The sequence below is a fragment of the Cornus florida genome, unplaced genomic scaffold (genome assembly GCF_030987335.1).
Source record: "Cornus florida cultivar Cherokee Brave unplaced genomic scaffold, ASM3098733v1 CherokeeBrave_3.0.0_Hap2_Chr06, whole genome shotgun sequence".
Lineage (NCBI taxonomy): Eukaryota > Viridiplantae > Streptophyta > Magnoliopsida > Cornales > Cornaceae > Cornus > Cornus florida.
The window spans coordinates 99,428,181-99,453,556 of NW_026775576.1; the positions used below are offsets into that span (position 1 = coordinate 99,428,181).

At 38.2% G+C, this 25,376-nt stretch overlaps 2 protein-coding genes across 2 annotated transcripts; one reads left to right on the forward strand and one right to left on the reverse strand.

Moving 5' to 3' along the window:
* Window positions 1–519: 519 nt before the first annotated feature.
* Window positions 520–6,145, reverse strand: LOC132313294 (vacuolar cation/proton exchanger 3). The gene is made up of 12 exons (XM_059812000.1): window positions 5,777–6,145; window positions 4,992–5,059; window positions 4,803–4,831; window positions 2,711–2,907; window positions 2,397–2,609; window positions 2,146–2,268; window positions 1,749–1,865; window positions 1,564–1,617; window positions 1,361–1,477; window positions 1,129–1,219; window positions 971–1,035; window positions 520–887 (listed from the first exon to the last, which is right to left on the reverse strand). The coding sequence occupies exons 1-11, from the start codon at window positions 6,059–6,061 to the stop codon at window positions 974–976; spliced, it is 1,356 nt and encodes a 451-aa protein (XP_059667983.1). The 5' UTR covers window positions 6,062–6,145; the 3' UTR covers window positions 520–887; window positions 971–973.
* A 4,451-nt stretch (window positions 6,146–10,596) lies between these two features.
* On the forward strand, window positions 10,597–12,161 carry LOC132315067 (uncharacterized). Its single transcript, XM_059813825.1, has 2 exons — window positions 10,597–10,889; window positions 10,992–12,161. Exons 1-2 carry the CDS (start codon window positions 10,764–10,766, stop codon window positions 11,805–11,807), a joined length of 942 nt encoding a protein of 313 aa, XP_059669808.1. The 5' UTR covers window positions 10,597–10,763; the 3' UTR covers window positions 11,808–12,161.
* The last annotated feature ends 13,215 nt before the right edge of the window (window positions 12,162–25,376 follow it).

A 25,376-nucleotide genomic window follows, 5' to 3' on the forward strand; every position in this document is an offset into this window, starting at 1 on the left:
ATTAAAAAAAATTAATAATAATTTGTAGTAGTTGTTTTTGTTTCACCGTAAAACATTTTCCGGCGTTCGGGAAAAATCCAAAATCCGTAAATCATTTTTCTTGTAAAACATTTTGCGCCAAATGACGAAAATTCACTTTGTTGAAAAACTTTCGGTAAGTTGTTTTACCAAACTAATCGACCGCATCTTTCACCCATCATCGGTCGTCTTCTCCAACAGTTGGACAGCCTATTCCTCTCCATATGGATATCCTCATCCTGTCTCTCTACACACACATACCTAGATGGCTAGATATGTACAGTCCAGTCTGATATATTTATTCTTCTGTATTTTCAAAGTTTCAGATACATATATCCTCAGTCCTGTCTCTCTCTCTCTCTCTCTATATATATATATATATACATGTATAAATTGTATAATTTAGTTTGATCTGTTTGTTCTTTCTAAATTCGCAGATTGTGGCCAATGAAATAAATACTACACTTGCATTTGCTTCAAAACAACAAACACTGTAATTCATTTCAAAATCAAACAACAGGAGCTATTATTCATTGATTATTCCACTTCGAAAACAGGAAAAATCCCATTTGCCACCACCCAGAAGAAATGAAGCCCAATTAACTAAAACATAGACAAACCTATACATATATATGACCATTTATATATGCTGTAGCCCACTCGGGCCACTCTTCAGACAAGCTTCAATGGTACCAACTCACTCTGTATAGTATCCATCTCAAGCTTTGAAGGTACGAAACTCTTTATAAACAAAGCAACATACAGCAGAATGATGAATGCGCAGGAAAGGCCGATCCAAAATGAAAGAATAACAAATGCATTCAATCTGTAGAACATCGATCCTCGCTTGATAGCACCCAGCCCAAAGCCTGCATTAACATAGCTCAAAGTTATATATAAACATATATTTGTGTAGATATAGCATTTGAAAGGAATCAAAGGATTAACTTACTTATCAGACTCTGAGGATTCCTTCAGTTGATGATCTAACTCCAGAGTGCAAGTCATTTGCACCATCTGGAAAAATATATATATATTTTCAAGATTAATTAAAGTAAGAATTTGAGTTGATAATGGTTGACCGGAGTTGGATTTGGATTTTAAACTTACTCAGTGGTGTTTTGGAAACGAAAAAGCAAGCTCCGATTACAATGTAGCACAGCAGAAGAATAAAACCTTTCATGTAGTGAGATGTCCCGTCCTACAAGACGATAGCAAGAAAACTTATTTTACATTTACAGAAGAACAATGAACAAAGCGAATGGAATTAAGATATGTATGTGTGTCATATTAAGAGCTTTTGGGAAAATCTATGCAGACATGTCATCGACAACAATCTTACCTGTAAAGTGAAGGCTGTGATAATTATGGCCAGGGCAAGAGAACCGGTCTCAAGGAGATTGAAATCAAGATCCATTTTTATACCAACAATCCAAGCGATAGTCACGATTAGTGGAACCTAAGTCATAGTTAAACAAAAATCATGTTAGTATTACAAATATTGGTTAAAGCAATCAGTTTGGCTTGGCTTTTATGTATACTCACCACAAACATAGAAATTTGCGTTGCAGAACCCAGAGCAACACCCAAAGTTATATCCTGCATTAATTTATGTGCGAAAGTACTACGTAATCAGAATACTCAATTTTTGTGGGGAAAATGAAATTAGAAGGATGGAACCGAAAAAAAAAAAAAAAAAAAAATGAAGTAAAGGTCATTGCGACACTTACCAACTTGTTCTTAAAAGCAAATATGACAGCTCCGGCATGTTCGGTTGCATTTCCAGCAATTGGTAGCAAGATTATGCTGATGAAGCTTACAGAAAGGCCCCAAGATTCTGAAGCAGCCTGTTAAATGAGCGACGTATGTATCCAGTTGATTACATTAATAATTAAGGAATGGTAAAGACTTTATAAGAGTCATATTTTGTAAGCTTGCTTTGTTAGACTTGTTTGAATGGTCCAAGGAAATGGAATGAGAACACTTTGGGCTTACTTGATTTGTCACTCAGGACCGAACAGAGTTTTTGAACAGTTTTTTAATTTTTCATTATCATAAAACTGAACAGAGCATACCCTTTACTTTTCATTACATTGTGTGAGAAAGGTTAGTAGTTTAATTAGTTACCTCAATTGTGCCTACAACATACTCGGACAATAAAGCTATGACCGCAGTCATCCCAACTAGCCAGACAAATGCACTCCAAAATCCTATCACAGGCGCTTCATTATTTACCACATCATCATCTTCCTGTTCATGTACACAGCGATTAATTTAATTAAAAAACTTAATTAATTATCTAGCTTCACTAGTTTTAAATCTATACAGTAAGAAGGAAACTCAAGGATGATATAAATATATATATATATATATATCACCTCTTCTGCTTCAAAGAATTGTCGGTGAGTCGCCAACTGGAAGACAAGGTAAGCACCATAGGCGATCAGCATCACAATGCTACTCACTCTCGATAACGCGAGTGTTGAATTTGCAATCACCGAAGCAGATTCTCCGGCATATCCGAACATTAAGGGTAGCATGTGGCACAACAATGCCAGCAACAAAAGGCCACAATTGACATCAGCTTGTTTCTGTTAAATTTATAAATAAGAACACATTAATATTCTTAGTCATACTTAAATTAAAAACAGATTTAAACAAATTAGGAGTGAGAATCAAAGTGTTCAATTACCCTGTCATATTTCTGTTCATTTGTAAGGTTGGCAAGGCCACCACACAATAGAGAGGTCCCAAGAACCAAAAGAAGGTTGGAAAGAATGGAACCCAAGAGAGAGTACTTCACCACATCCACTTTGTTTTGAAGCAGCGCAAATATTGCTATAATGAGCTCTGGTGCATTTCCACATGTTGCATTCAGAAGCCCTCCCACTGCAAAACCATATTACCGGCCAGCTTTGTCAATTTACTAATTTTATTGGATCCATAAATCATGTTTCACAAGAATTTAAGTTATAGTCAAAGAAGAGCATATAGTTTCCTTAGAAATTATGAGTTCCTTAGGAGGACACCTTATTAAACAGGATAAAATAATTTTTTTTATTGGCTAACCGTGAAGAAGACAACCACCTGAAAAATAGGTGTAGTGATAGTGCAATAATAGTATTTAATAATTAAAAAAAAAAATCCTGTTAAAAAGAAAAAATATTGGAAAAATAAAATACCGACATTAAGGGTCATTTTCGCAACCTATTTTGCATTTTCAATTTCATATGAAGTAGACACAGTAATATTTTAATTTTTTATTTTTGTGGTGTGATTTATTTCAAAACAAAAGCATGTTTAGTAACTAATTTGTTGCAAAAATTTTCATACCAAAAAAGTGTTTGAATTAGTTTAAAAAATGGTATTTACAATATATTGATTATTCTTATAAAAAAAATAAAAAATCTCATTATAAATGTTCAATTATAATAACAAAAACAAGTGAAGGAAAAAGAAAAACAGATAAGAAAATGAATAAATAAATAAATAGGAATACAAATTTTGTGAATGAGAATAAAAAATAAAATAAATAGAAGAAGCATAAAAATTGTAGAGATTTTTAGAAAATAATTATTCTAGGTGAGCATTTTGTGAACTTTTATAAATTATAGGTGTAAATGTGAAAAATAAATAAATAATGGGTCAGCGTGGGCTTTGGGAGCACATGCCCCAGTCCATGCTGGCTCTGTCTTAGTACGTAATAATTAGGTAATATGTATGTATAAAAGGCCAACTCAAAAATTTAAATTTATTAAGGGATGATGACACCTAATTTATATATACTTTTTTGCCCTTTCCGTTCAGAACCACTGTCTCCCTTTTACCACCATGCGGACCTGGAATTGGTTGTGCTCATCAGAAATAATAAAAATAAATACTCCGTACAAGGGTCGTTATTTGAGTCTTTGATGTTTGCAATTAAGTGATCATATAAAATACTAAATAATATTCTTCAATAATAGAGAGAGGAAGATTTTTCTCACATATATATATATATTTTTATTATTGATCGAGATTTGTTATCCACTGAAATGACCGCACTTAAAGGACCAAATATGACTTTGACAATGTGATTGAGACATTTTTGTTTTACTCTTTTGGCCTTTCCCTTCACCTTTTTGAAAAGAGAAAAGCTCACGATCCTCCTAGATTGTGGTTCTCATTTATGCAGTACCCAAGACATCTGTGAATGATATAATTAATTGAGGTACTTTAACACGGGGAGGTTTCAATCATATAACATTTGGTGACGTGTATCATCATTAAATTTTATTTATTTTATTTATAGTTCAGTGCTCAGTCACACGTTTCACAGTAACTCCCATTGTATTTCAATTCCTCATTTCATTTGAGTGAGGAGAAATTATATTGTCGGATTAACGGTCCATTCGTAACATCATAACTCTTTTTGATTGCATATATTATATTACTAATTTCAAAAGGAAAACTGTATGGGGTCAAATTATCATCAACTCAGTAAGTTATATAAACTGCTTGGGTTAAAAACCTAAAATCGTTGCTTCTATTTTGAGACCACCAAGCTCCATCTTAAGGCCTCTCTTAGTAAGCTATTTGCTTGTAACGCCTATTTGATTTCAGTCTGTTTAGCCTATCTATGGGCTTGTTTCACCTCCGTTGGCTAACAGCTCAGAAATCACGAAAACGAACAACAAACCTTTGGAAGATGACATTGAAAATTGACTAGGCTGAAATCACTTAAGCTTCAACACATTATAAGTTCATGAATTCTTTGATCCAAACTTAAATTTAAGAGAAATTACCAGTGGGACCAGTGAAGAATGCAATTTGCCTGCAATTTTTGAGACAAAACACAAGAATAACATTAAATATATATATATATATATATATATATATCAGCACCAGATCATTTAGTGCTTGTATGGAAGATGAACCCAAAATAAAATAAATTATTAACATAATATATATATATATATATAATACTTTCTTACTCTGTCAGAAAGCTGAGACGTTCGGCAAGCGGGGTAAGTCCAAGTAAGCTCAAACCGAAAACCCAAGGCTGTTTCAAAATTAAGATCATAAATGTGTTAAGCGACTTGCTGTCCACAAAAGAACAAAAGAACAATTGATTTATTAAGCGACTTGCTGTCCACAAACACGTGCATGGACATATCTAAATAGACTCTTACGCATGGCACTGAAACGGTACACTCATGAACTGACAAAGTTGGTATGAAAATGGACAAAAGTTATCACACAATCCAACACACACACACACACCGTATCAATCACAATAGGTTTGGTTCAAATTTAAAATATGTTAAAAAAAAAAAAAAAAAAAAAATTGTTAATTAAAGATAAGAATGAACTTCTGCCTTATCTGTTTCATTCAGCCACTGCTACATTAGTGGATATAAAATTTAAATATTCAATAACCAAATAATTAAATTCCATCACTTGTGTATGGACTCATACATGAACATATAGTCCTTTCGTCTCATATTAATTATTAATTTTAGAAATTTTGATTCATAATTTCTGTGAGTCAAAGTTATCGAAATAGATTTTAGTACTAAAAATATAGGTAATATATAAATATATAAAAGGAATATGATTAAAAATAATATCAAATGATTTAAAAATAAAAAATAATAGTGAGTCAAAGTTTTTCAAATTGACAATTATTATGGAACGGAGTAGTATGTATGTATGATTAATTCACTGTGATCCAAAACCCTAATGAGATGCAATTGATGGTTAATAAAAGAGTACTCACACTTGCAAATCCGTAACACTGAGCCAAGATGGCTAGAGGAATGGCGGGAAAGAGAACAGAGAGCTTAGTCCCGAGAATGACCTCCTGAAGATTAGCCAACACATTCCTGACAAGCCCACAAGGGACTTTGGACACCAGGGACAAATCAGACTTCTTACGCAGCGAGGACGAGGACATGTTATGTGCGGTCCGGCCATGGCTGTGTCCATGTCCATGCCTTGTCTCCTTGCTCAACCCCTTTGCGTTGCCGTTTTCAAGTAGCCATGGCTCTGTCAATGAAGCCATGCTTGCTGATCTTCCTTTACAACGTAGGAACAAAAGAGTGATCACTACTAAGATCCACACAGTAAGTGATTGATATATGTGATCAATACTAAGATCCACACTGTTATATATAATAGCAAATGACGAAACTTCCGGGAAACTTCCTTCCTTTGTCTTTTATGAAAATTATTACATGGTCTGACACCAAAAAAAAATAATAATAATAATAATTTACATGCAAAACAGTAATAATAATTTTAATAATTAATAATTAATAATTTTTAGAACGCATTATATAAAAAAAAATTTATATATATATATATATATATATATATAGTGAGCGGGAACAGACCACGGAACACTTTACACTGGGTACATGCTGAAAATAGTGATTGATCGATATCAAGTAGCCCTCACCATATAATAATTATTTATATGGCAATTCACCAATACAAACAAAAGTTTACTGTGATTTACGGAAAGAAAAAAAAAAATGATCTGTAATTTATTTTTTTACTATGTTCCTTTAAATTCAATTCATTTAATAATTATTTTAATTTAAATTTAATTCAAAAAATCATGTGTAGAATTGACACTTTAATATAAAAAAATTAAATACTTTATTTTAAAAAATCAATAAAATTTTACCTTTTCTTTTTATTTATTTTATTTATTTATATATATATAGTTATGTTCGCATTGAAAAATCTGAATTTAAGAATAAATCAACAAATGAAAAGGGAATCAAAAAGAAGGAATTAGGTTACCTTTTCCTCCGGCAGACATGAAGGGCCACCGATTAATGAGAAAGCTGAAAAAAGAAAAAGAAAAAGAAAATCCGGTGAGGTACAACAATGATAATAGTATTATTTTTATTATTTAATTTCTGGTGAAATTTGAGGAGAAAGTAGAAAATGTTAGAATAATAGATTGTGAGATGAAATTTTCTGCGGAATTGATGTTGTTACCAGATGTGACGGAGATGGTGACCATAAGAAAGGCCACTCTCTCCCTCTTTCTCTTTCTCGCCAGATCGATCTCTTCCTTCTCTCTCTTTTTCTTTTTCTTTTTCTGCTATTCAAAATTTTAAATGGTAAAAACATTTTTCACCTCTTTTTCTTTTCTACTATTTCGCCCTAAAACTTTTAGAAATTGGACAAGTGTAATTGCAAATTTTAAAATATCACGTTTAGAAATAAAACTTCACGGTAAAAATAAAATTTGTGACTGACAAGTGTGAGACCATGTTTAAATATAAAATTAGTTATATTTGAGTGTCCTCCAAGTTTGTTATTTTATTTTTTTAACAATGATAAGTTATTGGGTAAATCGGGACCGTGGTTATTGTATATTTTGATTAATCATAACACTTTAATTTTCATATTATGTCACGCATATTTATTTATATGCGAGGGCTATAAATCATGCTGCATCACATTTTGAAATGTTGAAGAGATATCCATTGACTATAATTTTCATGATGTGTTATTTATTTTGTATTATTAACTTGCTTAAACAACAACTTAGTATTTAAAATGACCGTTATTATTGTTATAAATGTGTTTAATTAGGCACACGATTGAATCTTTTGTATAGCATTTTAAGCTCTTGATGGCATTATTGTACCCTTAATCTGCAGCAGCAGCATCCAAGGACGGACTTAAAGAGGCTCCAGGAGCAATTGCCCCCACCCCCTTAATTTTTATTTTTAGCACTAATTACTAGGAAATTCCCATATTATAATTATATGCTAATGAAATTTTAGTGTTGTCCCTGAAATTATAAAAACTTTTCACTTTTACCCTCTTACCCAATTTTCTAGTCCGTTCCTGACCGTATAAAAAAAATAAAAATATAATCTTTCTTATACTCCCTATCTTTTTTGTTTGGGTAAATTACTAAAGTCTAATGTAAATACAGGAGTTTTTCGTATTAATTCAAAAATTGTAGTAGATTTATCTAATATTTTGTATTTTGTAACAAATCATCCCCTTACATTAATGTCACGCTCCATTTGAATTTCAAAAAGGATTTCAGTTGTTTGAAATAAATGAAATTTTAAACTAAATGGGATTTCATTGGATTCGAATAAAAATTTCATAGTGTTGAGACATCCAATAAAAATCAACCGGATTTGAGAGGATTCAAAGAGTAACAAGTGATATAGCAGACTAAAATTTTGAACTTACCCAAAATAGCCCTCTTATTTTCACTTCAACTATCTCTGTTCAAAATTATCTTCACTTTATAAAATATTGTTCATCGTATTAACTGAAGAAAAAAATTACTATCCTATTATTGTTGAAAGTCTCTGGATATTGCATTATTTCTTACACTCATTAAAACTCTCTCTAGTACTGCATTATTTCTAACATTGTTGCACTATTCTTGTTATACTTAAAATTCTTTTGTCTGTTATTACAGTATTTCCATCATCGTGAAATTCTATAAAAATCTCTCATCCACTACCGTATGATATATATCACACACACATACACATATATATTTATAGGATAAAATGGTACAAAATTATATTTTCTTTTCAATTCTTTTTTAAAATTTCAATTTATTCCAAACACAAAAATAAAATTCCGTTTTGATTCTAATTCATTTCTTTTTCCAATTCCAAATCCTAATCCTAAAGAATTTGATTCCAAACGGAGTGTAAAGGACATAAATGATCCATCTTTATTTTTGTAATAAATAAGTGAGAAGTGTAGATTAATCAATTTAAAATAATATATAAAAAAAAAAAAAAATTTTGAAAAAGTACAAGAGGAAATTCCCAACACGAGAAGTGTAGATTATGTTATTGAAGATGCAAGAAACTCCTTCTATTCTTTCTCTCTCTAGAATTCTTACACCTCAACCCGAATCAAGATCCCCCTCCTCTTCATTCCAACTCCTATTTATAGATACTTACCAGATATTTACAAGATATTTACAAGATATTTACTAATTGCTGGACCTGGGCCTATTCCTCAGTAAGCCCTGGTCACCCTTGATGGGCTTACTCCCGCTCGGCCCATATGGCAGTGTCTTTCTATGGGCTGACCCAGCTGTTCGGACTGAGGGTTGTGTTTTGCGAGTCGGACCTGGCCCATGTCATCCAGGGCCTCCTCAACTGCCCCCATAATTGCCCCTTATTTAATAAGGGGTAATTATTGATGGCGTCTCATCATGACGCTGACGGCTCGAGATAACCACGTGGGGGAGCGAACGGTCAGATCCAGAATCAATGTTCCGGGGTTCGAGGGATTTCTTGCCTTCCCGACGCTTCGGCCCTCGGGCCCCCTTGCCTTTATAATGCTCTAGAATTCCACTTCACTTCCCTTTACCGTCTCCATCATCAGCCAAATCTCCCTCTTTCTAGAACTGTGCTAAGCCTTTTCCGGTGAAATCCTTCGAGAGTCATTCTCCCAGCGATCTTGCAGTCCTCCGAGGTTAGTTTCGTTCTTTTTACTTTCGGCAGGCTTCCATTTTCCCTCTTTTAGATTCTTCTTGCACTTCCACCATGGTTGTAGATCTGGGTGTTCTTCGTATGAGACTTAGACTTCCTGACAACATCGTAGTTAGGGTTTGCCCCCAAGACGTTAATATTACGACCGGCGCCGGCCTCCTGCCCGGCGAAGTCTTATTCACAAACCTTCAACTGAATGTTGTTAGGTTCCCTCTGCACCCTTTCTTTAGTTACGTCTTCAACAGATTGGGGATATCCCCTCTGCAGGTCAACCCCAACTTCTTTAGGATCATATCTGTTATGCTCTTATTGATGCGTGACAGAAATCTGGACCTTGACCTCATAGACCTCCTTCTGTGCTATAAGGTCAGTAAGATCCGTACTAACGAGCCCTTCTACCACCTCTACCCGTTCGAGAAGATGTCCATATGCACTGACACAATAAAATCTGAAAAGGGTTGGAGGGATAGCATAGTGGGTATTAGTGGGGCTTGGTCTTCGCCAGCTGCAGAGGATTACCCAATCCCGAGCGCCTTTGGTGTCTGCTCTGTCTCCTCCTATAAAAAATTCAAATCCCATAAACACGACTGCCCCTGTGAAACATGCGTTCCTCGTTTTTGCACTTACTTATGCCGCTCCTTGGGAATACCTTGTGATGACTTGAGCTACAGTGTTTGCAGGGATAGGAGTAACTACTTGAAGAGATACGTTCTGAACGATATTCCTTCCTGCTCAGATCTCCTCACTTCAGACAACCTCTTTGCGCTCTCATCACTCGGCTACAATATGAGCAGACTGCAGATTCCCTCTTTTGGCAGGAGGAAAAATACTCCCCCAGTCATTCCTGCTGCTGGGGCGACCTCCTCTCCAGCGTCGGCTTCTTCTTCAGCCACCATATCTGACACTGTCCTGAGCGCAGTGGCTACTAACCCTGCTGCCAGCGCCCCTGCGGCCAACCAGAACGCGCCCTCCCCAGCTACCATAGCTCCTGCTGCTGCGGGGGGCGGTCGGGACAAAGAGCGAGGCAAAAGGCCTCATCCCGACAGTGAAATCGACCCGGAGGAGGAGCCTCTTATTAGAAGGACCCGAGTCTCTGGGCCGGGTACTCTCTTGCACCGAGCGATCAGAGCTCCTTCTCACTCTGGGCCTCCTGCAGCTGGTGGCTCTGCTTCTGCTTCAGGCCCCCCTTCTATCCCCAGCTTACCGCCATGGGCCCCTCGGTACACTCGAACGGATGGGACGTTCGTGAAACCGAACGAGACCATGCTGAAGGATGGCCAGACCGCTATGGCCTACTACAGGAGCATGTGGACTCCGAAGGACATTGAGGCGGCAAAGGGCCTTTCCCAGAAGGACGTGTTCAGTCGCTTTCCCCAATCTGCTATGGAGGTGACTTTTATTTTCTAACTCATGAATTCTCTTATATTACTTGGTCTTGCCTTCGCCCGTTCTGACTATTGGTTTAACCGTTCTTATTGTGCACCTATGCAGACATTGTTCGGGATGATGGCCATGCAGAAGCAGGTGGAAATGGGGAACGCCAGGGCCCGAAAGTATTCTGACAGCCTGGAGGTGGCTAATAAAGAGAACGACCTCCTTGCCATGAAGAATACCGAGGTGCTGGTTCGGCTTGACAAAGCCGAGCAAGAGAGAGATGTCCTGAAAAAGGAGAATGATTCCCTTCAGGATGAGAAGGACGCCCTCCAGCTTGAGAAGAGCGTCTGGCAGACTGAGCAGGAATCACTCAGAGAAGAGAAGGCAGAACTCCAACGTCTTCTAGCTGATGAACAGTCTGCTCGGATGGCTTTTGAAAAAAGAGCTCTGGACGAGCGTACCGCTCTGATCGACGCTATCAGCAGAGTGGGTGGTGGGATGCTGGCCCTTCATGCTCGGTTCTCCAGGGTCGGTGCTCTTCGGTATGCTCAAGGATTCCGGGAAGGTTTCGCTGACCGGGTTCCGGATGAGGGACAGACCAGCTCCACTCCGGATGAGGTAGACAAGGATCTGGGGATCGAGCCTCTGGGGGTCTATGTCGACCCAGAACCCACCGAAGCGGAGCGTATATTTGATGAGTGCCAGGACATCGCATCCTCAAGGATCATCACAGCTCCTCCTACCGCTCTGCCACTGACCGCTCCCCAATCGTCAACCGTGGCTCCCTCTGTAGCCACTGCTGACGCTGAACCCCAGCCGAACGACTCAGTTATTCACCTGGATTCCCCACCTCATGAAGGTGAGGCGGCTGATGGGGCCGAGGAGGCGAGTCGGCAAGACCAGGATGCTGTTGGTACTGAGGCGTCTAGCTAGGGCTCCTTCGAATTCTTCCAGTTCATATCTTCTTGTAATGATGGACATCTCTCTTTTGTAAACTAAATGTTCAATATTAATGAAATGGCCGAACTCTTTTTCTCTATGTGTTGTGCTCTGTTCAACTTATCTTCAGTACATATATATCTTTTCTCTCTTTTTCTTTTTATATTAGCTTTGCTGTGTGTTTGTACGGCAAGTGCCTGGCGCTCGGCTAGAATGCCACTTGCCACTTGGCTTTAAATTTTTAGCAAGTGTCTGGCGTTCGGCTTATAGTGCCAGCTGCCACTTATCTTGCTTAAGTGCCTGGCGCTCGGCTAGAATGCCACTTGCCACTTGGCTTTAAATTTTTAGCAAGTGTCTGGCGTTCGGCTTATAGTGCCAGCTGCCACTTATCTTGCTTAAGTGCCTGGCGCTCGGCTAGAATGCCACTTGCCACTTGGCTTTAAATTTTTAGCAAGTGTCTGGCGTTCGGCTTATAGTGCCAGCTGCCACTTATCTTGCTTAAGTGCCTGGCGCTCGGCTAGAATGCCACTTGCCACTTGGCTTTAAATTTTTAGCAAGTGTCTGGCGTTCGGCTTATAGTGCCAGCTGCCACTTATCTTGCTTAAGTGCCTGGCGCTCGGCTAGAATGCCACTTGCCACTTGGCTTTAAATTTTTAGCAAGTGTCTGGCGTTCGGCTTATAGTGCCAGCTGCCACTTATCTTGCTTAAGTGCCTGGCGCTCGGCTAGAATGCCACTTGCCACTTGGCTTTAAATTTTTATAGTAGACCATTGGAAAAGAAAATTCTTCTCTTTTTTTTTTGTAAATTCCGGTAACTTGCTCATTCATACGTATTTGATTGACAACAAATAACATCCAATTAAAACCAGAACTTAGCTTCTATTGGTAGTACCTCTTCAGAGACGTGGCGTTCCAGGGCTTGCTGACCAACTTTCCCGCCATGGTTTCCAACGTATATGCCCCTTTGCCAATGACTTCTGCAATTCTGTATGGGCCTTCCCAGGGTGGCATCATTTTTTTGACCATCCCCACCTTTCTTTTCAGAACCAGATCGCCCGGGGCAAAATCCCTGTGTTTTACTCTCTTATTGTGACTATTCGCCAGCACTTGCTGATACGATGCTAGCCTTATAGCCGCTGCGTCCCTCCTTTCGTCTATCATGTCGAGGTTCAATCTTAATCATCTTGTCGTTCTGATCTCGACTCCATGCTAAGCTTCTGATAGTGGGGACTAAATGCTCAACCGGTATAATTGCTTCGGTACCATACGCCATCGCGAACGGGCTCTCCCCAGTCGGCCGCCTTGGGGTGGTTCTGTAAGCCCATAGAACGTTCGGGAGTTCATCCAACCACTTCCCCTTATGATCTTCCAGCTTCTTCTTAATGCAGGCGAAAATGGTTCTGTTTGTGATTTCTGCTTGTCCGTTAGCCTGAGGATGACTTACTGCAGCCAACTTCTGGTTGATTCCATACTCCTCCAGCAGCTTTCTTACTTGCCTGCTGTCGAGGTTAGTGCCATTGTCCATGACTATTGTTCTGGGAACACCGAAGCGGCAGATAATGTTGTTCCAGATAAATCGTCTCACCTGAGTCTGAGTCACGCTAGGATACGGTTCTGCCTCCACCCATTTAGTGAAATAATCCGTGGCCAGTAACACATACTTGTTCTGAGCTCTTGCAGTTGGCAGAGGACCGACCACATCCATCCCCCATTGCGCGAAAGGCCACGGCGAGGCCATTACGTGCAATTCTTCAGGTGGTTGGTGGATCATTGGTCCATATCGTTGGCACTTATCGCACCTTCGAGAGAACTCCTCCGCATCTCTTGACATGTTTGGCCAGAAATACCCTTGTGTCATTGCTTTATGCGCTAACGATCTTCCCCCAGAATGATTGCCACACACACCCTCATGAATAGCTCGCAATACCTGCTGCGACTCCGCGGGGGTGACACATTTCAAGTACGGGCCAGAATAGGACCTTCTGTACAGCTGGTTCCGCACGATGGCGTACTTGGCAGCATTCTTTTTGAGTTTCCTAGCTTCATCCCTTTGCATAGGCAAAACGCCATCTCGAATATAGGTAATGATTGGGTCAATCCAACTCGGTTCATACGGTATGACGTTGACTTGCCAAGGGTCCGAGACCATCGGTTCTTCGAAAATGGACGGCTGGGTCACTATTCCCACTGGAATCACCCTCGCCAATGTTTCACCGCAACTTGAAGCACTGCATGCTAAACGGTCTGCATCTGCATTCTGTTCCCTCGGCAACTGTATGAATTCAATCTTTGCAAAGTCCTTGGCTCTACGCAGAACGGCGGAACGGTGGAACGGTATGCCCCCATCATGTCATCCTTGGTTGCGTACTCACCATTTACCTGCCGAACAATCAGCTGCGAGTCACTATACACTGTCAAACTTTTGATCTGTAGCTCTCTGGCCAACTTTAATCCATTTAGCAACGCCTCGTATTCCGCTTCATTATTGGTGGCTCGGAACTCAAGTCTGAGTGCTTGGCTCAAGGAAGTACCCTCTGGGGTTTGCAGTTTGATCCCAATCCCAGCCCCCATCTGGTTAGAGGAGCCATCCACAAAAAGTTTCCAAGAGCCGCTTCTAAGGTCCTCTTCCGTATCTTCGGCATCACATTCTAGTAGGAAATCGGCCACCGCTTGCCCTTTAATAGCTGTTCTCGGCTCGTACGTTATGTCAAATGAACTCAACTCTATGGCCCACTTTGTCATTCTGCCCGAGAGCTCTGGCTTGTGCATGAGCGTTCTGATTGGGAAAGTTGTTAGAACAGCTATGGGGTGGGATTCAAAATAATGCCTTAACTTTCTTTTTGCATTTACAAGTGCAAGTACCACCCGTTCGGCTTTTGAGTATCTTTTTTCTGCCTCCATCAGTGTTTTGCTTACATAAAATACCGGGTATTGCACCCCTTCCTTGCAACGAATCAGAACGGCACTCGTCGCGACACCAGATACTCCAAGATATAGAAATAACTTTTCTTCCGGTTCTGGGGCTGACAGGACTGGTGGATTCTGCATATATTGCTTCAAATGAGTCAATGCCTGTCGTTGCTCATCCCCCCAGACCTGCCTTCCATGGCTCCGAATCGTGTCAAAGAATGGTTTGCAGTGGTCTGACAACTTTGAAATAAATCGACTTAATGCAGCTATTCGTCCTGTTAGGGCTTGCACCTCTCTGATCGTCTTTGGCTCGGCATTCTTAATCAAAGCCTCTGCTTGAGCGGGGCTAACTTCGATGCCCCTGCGGTTGACCACGTGTCCCAGAAACTGCCCGGAACTCACACCGAACGAGCACTTGGTCGGATTGAGCCTCATCCCATATCGCTTTAGTACATCAAATACCTCTTGCAGATGCTTCAGATGATCATCCTTTTTCCTACTCTTCACCACCATATCATCAATATAGGCTTCGACAATCTTACCCATTTGATTCTTAAAAACTTTGCTGACAAGTCGTTGATAAGTTGCTCCCGCATTCTTTAATCCAAAAGGCATAACTTTGTAGCAGTATGTTCCTCGCTCGGTGACAAAAGAAGTTTTTTCTTCATCTGCGGGGTCCATAGGAATCTGATTATAACCTGAATATGCGTCCAGAAAGGTTAAACGCTCATACCCCGTGGTGGCATCCACCATTTGATCAATCTTAGGCAACGGGAAACTGTCCTTCGGACAGGCTTTGTTTAAATTGGTGAAATCAATGCATACGCGCCATTTCCCATTTTTCTTCTGCACCACAACGACGTTGGACAACCACTCAGGGTAGTGCACCTCTCTGATAAATCCCGCATCAAGCAGCCTATCAACTTCTTCCGTTATGATCTGATTACGTTCTGGAGCAAATCTTCGCTGCTTCTGTTTCACTGGTTTGAAATTAGGATTGACATTCAGGGAATGACAGGAGACGGAAGGACTAATTCCAGGCATGTCGAGGTGACTCCATGCAAATACGTCGACATTGTGGGATAAGAAATCCACTAGCTCTTGCTGCTCTTCTCTGGTCAGTCTTATACCCACTCTGGTAGTTCGTTCTGGCCTGGACTGATCGATCTGTACATCCAGAAGGGGCTCCTCGGTCAAGTCGGCTGACTCCTCCACCCTATTCTGCTCGAGTGGAGGTTCCTGTAATTGCTATCTGGGGCTTGTCGACCGGACGGGCGCCTTTCCCTTCCCTGCATGCTTTAGAGTGACGGAATAACACTCTTTGGCTGCGACCTGATCCCCCCGAATATCTATCACTTTATCTCCATCGGGCCCGAGGCACCTCATGACCTGATGCAGAGTTGAGGGTACACCTCGGACTCTGTGAATCCATCCTCTTCCCATCAGGAGATTATACGAGGGGTGAATTTCCACAACCACAAAAGTTTCCATAAGAGCTCGCTCTGCAGCTTGAACTTCTACTTCCACCATCCCGACGGGTTCCACCCTCTTCCCATCGAACCCTAATAAGGGATTTCCGGTGGGCTTGAGCCTCTCTGGTTTAATGTCGAGCCTGTCAAATGTGTCCCTCGGCATAACATTCGCACTGCTCCCAGGATCGATCAGAACTCTGCGCACCAAGCACTCTGCCACTGTCAAACTGACTACCAACGGGTCGTCATGAGGCAGTTGAACACGCTGCAGGTCTGTCCAGTCGAACTTTATCTGCATTGACGGGCTCTGTTGGTGTAGAGTGGTCACATTGCCGACCCTTTTCTTCATCTGCGCCTGCCGCAGGCGCACCCGTAGCAGCTCATCTGACTCTTCACTAGGCTCGGGTCGACCATGGATAGCATTGATTATACGAACTGGTTGCGAATTGTGGGAGCTTTGTTTATGACTCCTTTTTATTTGTTCCACTGGTCGATTCTGCTCCATCGCCGAGCCTTGAACATAACTCGCAAACTCCCCTCTAGCTATCAACATCTCCACTTGCCTCCTCAGGTTCCTGCATTCGTTAGTCTGATGTCCGAAATCAGAATGAAAAGCACAATGTTTAGTTTGATCCCTCTGTTCGAGGGGTTGTCTAATTGGCAGTGGTGGATGAAACTTGTCCTTGTTCTCCTGATACAACCTCGCCAGAGTGACCTTCAGCGGAGTAATCAACTCTTCCTCCCTGGACCTTTTTTCGGCCTTCCAAGTGGTCTGACGTTGCGGCTGAGCCTGCTTCTGCCTGATCTTTGCCTTGGACTTTTCCTCGGTCGACACAAGCGACGTTGTCCGAGCATTAGCTGCCTCCTCTTCTTCGAGGCGCACAAAGCCATCGGCTCTCTCATTGAGTTCATCCATGGTAGCTGGCGTATTCACTACCAGACTGGTGTGAAACGGAGTTCCGCGTGTCATGGCTAACTTGAAGGCTTGAACTGCCGTAGAAGGATGGCATTCGATTACCATACTCTTAGTGAGATTAAACCTGGTAAGAAAGGCCTGGAGCCGTTCATCCTTGTGTTGCCGCATCGTGAACAGGCTCGAGATGTCCTTCGGCGGGCGTTTGTTCCCATAGTACTGGCTTATGAACCGATCGCACAGGTCCCTGAAACTGCCAATGGAGCTCCTAGGCAAGTTTTTGAACCAGCTGAGCGCCGGTCCGGCCAGGCTTGTAGGGAAGCATTTGCACATTAAAGAGTCGTTTTCCGTATTCAGGGCCATTTTCAACTGGATATGATACACATGATCGATCGGATCGGTTGTTCCGTCAAACAGAATAAAGACTGGCATAGCAAACTTCCTTGGATGCGGCGCATTCAAGATCTCGTCGGTGAATGGTGAATCCACCGTCCGAGCTGCGGATCGGAGAGCTTCATTCTCTCTCTGGAGTCCAGCGGTAGCTCTGTGAGTTACGGTTCTGCCCTCCGAACCGTGATGAGTGACAGTAACCATGGAGGGCCGGTAAGACGGATCGAACGACCGTTCCTCTATGAACTCTCTCTGCCAAGGCGACGCTACTCGACGGCGATCTACCTCCATCACTTCCTCTCGGTCAAACCTTTCCCGCTGCGGATCAACGTGAGTCGAGCCTTCGTGATCTTCAACTCGACGAACATTTGGCGGCGAATTGTCCATCATCCTTTCATCACGGTGGTGAGCTGACTGATTGTTCTCGTTCTGATCGCCTTGATGCGCGATACTAGATGGAACACCTCCTTCTCCGACCGGAAGCGGATGCGAAACTGCGGGTATTTGCCGATGCTGCAATCCAGCTTTCAATTCTGCATTTTCTTTTCTGAGAGCTTCAATCAAGTTCATCAACTCTTCAAGCTTTGTTTGCTGGACAGCCTCCATCGGATTGGAGCTTTCACCTATCATTATTCCCGAACGGAGTAAAGGCATTAATCTCAAGTTCGCGAGTAGATCTGAGCTTCGTGAGCAGGAATTTTTAGATCTGGCTTCTAATTCTCCGAATTATGCTCACTGTTTACAAGATCTGAATTGTCTGGACTCTAAATCCGTCAGATCCTGCCACAATCGAGCAACTTGTGGTTGCGTAGATCTGAAGTCACTCCTGCCAAAGCTTCAAGAATCGTAATTCCTCCAGAGTAGGTCACAATCGCTCAGATCTGGATTCAAATCCGCAAGATCGAGTCTCGATCAACCGAATTGGTTTGAATCCATTCGATACTCCTCATTGATCAACCAAACTTTTATGCGTTTCCCACAGACGGCGCCAATTGAAGATGCAAGAAACTCCTTCTATTCTTTCTCTCTCTAGAATTCTTACACCTCAACCCGAATCAAGATCCCCCTCCTCTTCATTCCAACTCCTATTTATAGATACTTACCAGATATTTACAAGATATTTACAAGATATTTACTAATTGCTGGACCTGGGCCTATTCCTCAGTAAGCCCTGGTCACCCTTGATGGGCTTACTCCCGCTCGGCCCATATGGCAGTGTCTTTCTATGGGCTGACCCAGCTGTTCGGACTGAGGGTTGTGTTTTGCGAGTCGGACCTGACCCATGTCATCCAGGGCCTCCTCAGTTATTTTACCTCTTTTTTTAATCAGTGTTTTACCTCTTTTACATATCATTATTAATTTATGTTATTTTATTTTCTTCTCTTTATCTGGGTTTTTTTTTTTTTTCCCCAGTTTTCAAGTTTCAACCAAAATAATATACAGTAATTATCATGGAGGGTAAAAGTAATACAGTAAATAAGAGAGAGAGGTGTAAATTGTTCTATTAATGTGCTACCTGTCAAGAGCAATAATTAAAAGCTGAGATATGACTGGTTGGTAGTGTACTACTAGTACTAGTGGGTGTTAAAAAGCTCATATATGACTTTCAATTGTACGGCGCTTTGTTGAAACTTTGACTTTCTTATTGAATAAAAATTCCACTAAAAGTTCTGGGCCTCATGTAATATAAATTTTTTTTTATTTTAATAGTAATACCTTTCTGATTCCTTGTCAACGTAAATAGAAGGGTCCACAACACTATCTATCTTCTGTAATTTTTTTCATCTTTTTATAATCGTAATTTATAATTTAGTCAAACTAACCAAACTCGTGAAAGTTTTTTGAAAATTCAATTCAACACTTGATTTTGAATTAATTAAGTGTTTATTTAATTAAAAAAACTATAAAAATATCACTTTAAATAGAATAAAATCTCAACTGATAAAAAATTCACTTGTCATTGAAAACTAAACAATAATTTTTTTAAAAAAAGTTATAAAATAAAGTTAATTTTTAATTAATACTAAAAATTTCAATGTATTAAAATTGTCAAATTCTAACGAGGTCAACCACTTCGTATGACCTATTTCAATTCCTTGAAGTAAAAAGTACCCCTCTTCTTTAGTACAAGTAAAACAAGGGTAAAACCCATTCAAGTCAAACAGAACATTACCAATCACCTGCCATCTTTAATTACTTAATAAACTTGCCCTAATGAAAAAAAAAATTAATGCAAGAGGTGTGTTGTTCTTTTTCCGGTTGGGGAGCTCGTATTTGAGTCTTGCACTTTCTTCCTTCCCTCAAACTATTAAGTATTAATCCTAACATTTTTGTCATAAAAATAATAATAAATAAGTAGAAAGAATTAATTTTTTTAAAAGCAATTAGAAAGAACTAACATATTAGACTTTATAATTATTATTATTTGTGTGGATTGGAGATGATGTTATCACTCTTGGAATAATTTGTTTGATTTTCAAGCTCTTTATCACAATTAACGTATATGTTATCACCATGAAGGGAGTGTAGGCCAGGGGCACACGTCCTTCTATACATATCAACCTGTATATGTATTCTTATAATTTTTTTACCTAAATTGATTCTCTTATTGTCTATTATATAATTTATTAATTTACGGTTATCTCAAAAATATCAATCTCTCTACAAATATTCACCTATCTCTAGCTCTCTTTATATCCCCATAAACATTTTTTTTTTTGTATGTATACACATTATTCTAATATATATATATATATATATATATATATATATATGTACAATGTGTTGATGAAAAAAGAAAATATCCTAACTGAAATCAATGTTGTCAATTTGTCTTCATCACCGCAAAATATACATAAGTTCAGTTGGTAGCGAAACTAGAAATCTTGATTTTGGGGACCACGCACACACAATGTGTGAATGAGATTAGGACTGGATTAATTCCTCAACAGGCCAAACAAGTATCATAATAAACGTAACTTAGGCTCATTGTTACGAGGCATATCAGATACTAAACTCTATATAAATTGTATAACTGCCGTACTATGGTAACACCAGGACACGTAGCACATAACTACGTTACGTGTGCATATTTTCAAGTTCGGTTTCATTATTATCTAATCATCATGTATATAACAAGAAGAAGAAGAAGAAGAAGAAGAGGACACACAACACTCATGTAATCTTCTTGATCCATGTTTAAAAATTATTCTTAAAAATATACATATATATATATATATATATATATATATATATATATATATATATCATAGTAAAACACATATATCTACATCAATCTGTGTGTTACTCTCATGAGTCGTGTTCTAGTTAATTTCATGCACTTTCACTATCTGAACCCAACACAGATTAATTAGTAGAGTAACACTCGTGTACGGCTATGTACTTCATGTTTTGAAGCTTCCTGGAAATTTCGGGATCAGATAGAGGAATAAAGCTTATTGTCCTTCTATCATTATTGACGCATATAAGACCAACCGAACACATGCATATATATATATATATATATATATATATATATATCAAATCCCATACATAAATTTGGTAGATATAAGTGATTTTCATTTGACATGTATAGATAATATGCTAATGAAATGCTATAACAAGCCGAAGTAGGAAGACACTGAGAAGTTTCCACACATTGTGTGTGTGTCATGTGTTGATCCACAAGCATTGATGTGGCCGCAGGCCTATAAATTGCGTCACCAACTTGCCAAACTTAGAAGATTTTTGGCCACTAGGTTTTTTTCTTAAAATATCTAGTTAATTTTTAGAATTTTTCAAATATTCTACCTTAGTTATTCTATCTGCAATAACATTTATTGCAGTATATATTCGAATAATTTTTTATTTTTTATTTTTTATCACCATGGTACTTTGTTTGAGTTTCATTCGATTTGCTATAGAAATGTTCTCGATTTTCTACCAAAATCTGAGAGATGGTCAAGGTTCTCACTATTTCCATCATGGATTCATCTCTTACATTCTGTTGGAAGATGAATTTGGTCCATACTATGACGAATTTCAATACCATCATAGTCATTATAGGTTTTCCCACTATAATATGCTGTAAAATTATAGGGAATATATATATACATTATCACATTCTCATAAATGTAATCATCAATTTCATTCCAGCATCATCATAACATATAGTAATAAAAATGTCCTCATCTTTCTGCCAAATTTGACCATGCTAGTAATTAATTTTGTGCACTTGTTATATATATTCAATGTGTTAGATCTTTTAATCCCACTGTGTTGGTTTTTTTTCTTTTTCTTTTTTCAATAACCAGAGTATTCGGGGCTTTGCCCCGACTAATTCATGGAAACCGTATAAAGCGACCCTCCACATGAATCGGGTAAAACTCAGACTAGTCGTGGTCTCAAGAATTTGCTTGCACCTAAGAGAAATTGAACTTGAGACTTGAAACTAAATGAGGCTCCAAGGCCTAAGGCTTTTTCCACTAGCCCAACCCGTCAGGGTTCCACTGTGTTGGTTTGTGCTTTCCTTCTCTCATCATGCTTAGTTAAGACTTAAATTTGTTATTCAGTTCATCAATATCCATTTATATACTATAAAACATGGATACACACACATATATAATGAATTATGGATCATATTATACCATTTTTGAGCTTCTGTCACGTTCACTTAATTAATCGTTTTATAAAAGTGTGTGTGTGTATATATATATATTCTGGTATGGAGCAACTCTCTACCTGACTTACACCTTCCCAAAACACTCCTCATATATATATCTATATATATATATATATATATATATATATATATCACTTCACTCATAAAATGAAACCCCAACTTGGATATGTCCCATCCTTATCTATCAGACTACCATCATATGACAGTATTCACACATCTACGTCAAGAAATCAAGTCACTCCACATGCAAATATGGCTAGCTACCTTCGAGGAAGCTTCGTCCATCAACTTCAGCATAACTGTTATGCGAATTATGGGCTATGATTCGAGTCCCATAATTGAGAAGAAGATAAGTTTGTCCAATATAATATTATGAGGCTATGATTTTTAGTAATATATAGCAAGAATATATATATGTCTGCAAAAAGTTATATACAGAAAACAAAATATAAGTGCATGATTGGCATATGGCACATTCAAAAACAAAAGCAAGAACTGGACATGTGAACCTCGTCCAGTATTTCACAAAATTTAGTTAGCTCACTTGAGCAAAACAAAGACCTACCACTTTTTCTGTTCTCATTTTTCTTTTTTTAAATCTTTATAAATTTTTTTTTTCTTGGTTGTGTAGTACAAGCTATTAATTTGTGACACTTATGGTTATGAAATGAGTGGTAAGAAAATCTGCTAGTAAAGTGACTGTTGCAATGGTCTCATTCATGAATATGTTGTTTTGTGCACAAGAAGAGTTCCTGAACTGCACGGCATCAACTTGTATATGCAACTTGTGGTCACCATTAAAAGAAAGAAACTTCAGTGCGACCAAAAACAAAAAAAAATCCGATCAGTAGTCATGAAAATAATGATATTAGTGACAATGAAAATGAAATGCACTTAAGACTCCGTACATATATATGATAGACGTACATGAAATGATGCAATAGAAGTTTTCATATTTAAATAATTAGTTAGTCATTTTCCACCATTTTTTTTTTTTTTTTATTTCCGTTAATAGTTGGAGGACTTGCAATTTTGAGTACTACAGGGTTCTCAGAGGTGACTGCGGTTGTTGTCCTGGTATATACCCTGTCCCCACCCTCTATGCTCAAAACCACCCTGCTTTAGTTTTTTGATAACCAAAACTAATACATTCAATGATTCAAGCATAATTTCCGAGGGGTTGATTGCAAGGTTGATCTAGAAATATATAATAGGATGGGCTAATCCATTTTAGGCTGGACTAATATTACTAACTTTTTTATTTTTTTTATTGGACTTAAATTACCTCTAGCAAAAAAATATATTTTTTTAGGGGTGGGCTAGCCCACCCCCTGAATCCGCCCATGCTCAGTGAGCATGGAATAACAATAGTGTTGAATTTTTATTTTTATTTTTTCCTCTTTTATGGATTAACAAACTTTTATAAAAGAGAATCGGTTGTTTGATTTGCCATTCGAAAATTATTTTAAGAATTTTAAAACCAAAGTAACTATTTTCAGATGGAGAAAAATAAAAAAGACAGTGTTTTGCTCACGTAGGGTAGCAAAACTTTGACAAATTAAAGCGGTTGTCCTATAATGACATGCTTGCTGAAAAAATGGTTATGCAAGCATATATATGTATGTGTATATATATATATATTTCGAATCTGATTTGATGTTGATGTTAAAGGCGGTCCCCTCAAATAATTTGCGACTCCTCCAGCGCCTAAAAATGTGTGGTGTACATGAGAGTTTTTTGTTTTTTTTTTTTTGGTTGAACTCGATCGACAACCATCAAAATATCTATACACACATCAAGGTTCACAGCACCACAGGAAAATTCCAAGTGGCCGACCAAAAATTAAGATTTTTTTTTTTTGTTTTTACTGGGCGTGAAAAACAATGGGAAATGGGAAATATGGTCAATGGTCAATGAAATTATCACCACAATTCCGTACCATATCACAGTGGTACGTACATCTGTACATGCAACAGAAAGCTTACACTTTCCAAAAAGTACTTTCACCGGGTAAAAAACAAAAGGTTTTTCACATTAGTAAACAGGCCCCAAGGTCTAGAAGTTAGTTTCACTTGTTTGTCATTTCCCACCACTTTTTTACTTTTTTTATTTTTTTATTTCAATACAGTGGGAGGACTTATGGAGTACAATTTTGAGCACCAGATATTCATATAACAATAGTGTTTTTGTCCATGTTTTTTTTTTTTTTTTTTTTTTTGGAAACAAATTAATAGAGAAACGAAAACAGGTAAAATACAAATAAGCACACTTGGGGTTTATTTGACTAATAATTTTATTTATGTGTTTTTTGTTTTTGCAAGTGTATTGGAGTAAATTAAAAATACGAAGTATGTTTGGTAATGTTTGTTGTCACTTGAATAGTACCGAATATTTCTAAAATTGAGTCCAAAATCAGAAACATCAATGATGTTTTTGTTTACTTTCACATTGTAGCAAAGTACTGTTTAAACAAAATATATATATATATATATATATATATATTCCTAAATTAACATTTTTAACTAGCCATTCAAATTTTCAAACTTACAATATTTTTTACCAAATACGCCCTCATGTTTTTGCTTTAAAAAATCTTGTAACAAATTTACATTACCAAACAAGTTTCGAAATAGTGTTGACATTACCAAACAAGTTTCGAAATAGTGTTGAACACAATCTAAGGCGGAAGCATTGTTTCTGTTTCGGGTCAAAACAAAAACACAAAGCAACTGTGGTTGCCAAACGAGCCCTTAATATTCAATACAGTGCATATATGATATAACATTTATATGTGGTTTGAAAAACACCATTCTAGCATAAGACCATTCCATGTTACTCTATGATAGAGGATCGAATCAATCGACAAAAATTCCATTATGTAATATGAGTAGAAAACACTTCTCGGCATGATTTTTAATGTTTTTAATAGGATATCTATTTATATTTCCTTCCACTGTTCCAACAACATTAATCAAGTTGGAGCTTTTTCATAACCCTAACCAAGCAAATTGATTAATTTAATCAAATATTAATCAGTTATACATAACAAGTCTACAACTGTGTCTTGTAATAATATATTAATATTGCAAATTATTGAGTGATATGTGATGGATAGTGTAGAACCTAATAGATACTATACATTAAGGTCCAATCTTGCGAATCCAACTTGTTATGTTAGCCTAGTGCGATGATATATAT

What these genes read in the sequence shown, in the direction of transcription:
- LOC132313294 (XM_059812000.1), bottom strand. Translation starts at nt 6,061, where the DNA reads ATGGCTTCATTGACAGAGCCATGGCTACTTGAAAACGGCAACGCAAAG. An exon ending in ATGAACAGAAATATGACAGG is followed by an intron (nt 2,610 to 2,710) that starts GTAATTGAACAC and finishes TAAATTTAACAG; the next exon opens with AAACAAGCTGATGTCAATTG. An exon ending in TCACAGCCTTCACTTTACAG is followed by an intron (nt 1,220 to 1,360) that starts GTAAGATTGTTG and finishes ATCGTCTTGTAG; the next exon opens with GACGGGACATCTCACTACAT.
- LOC132315067 (XM_059813825.1), top strand. Translation starts at nt 10,764, where the DNA reads ATGCTGAAGGATGGCCAGACCGCTATGGCCTACTACAGGAGCATGTGG. An exon ending in TTCCCCAATCTGCTATGGAG is followed by an intron (nt 10,890 to 10,991) that starts GTGACTTTTATT and finishes GCACCTATGCAG; the next exon opens with ACATTGTTCGGGATGATGGC.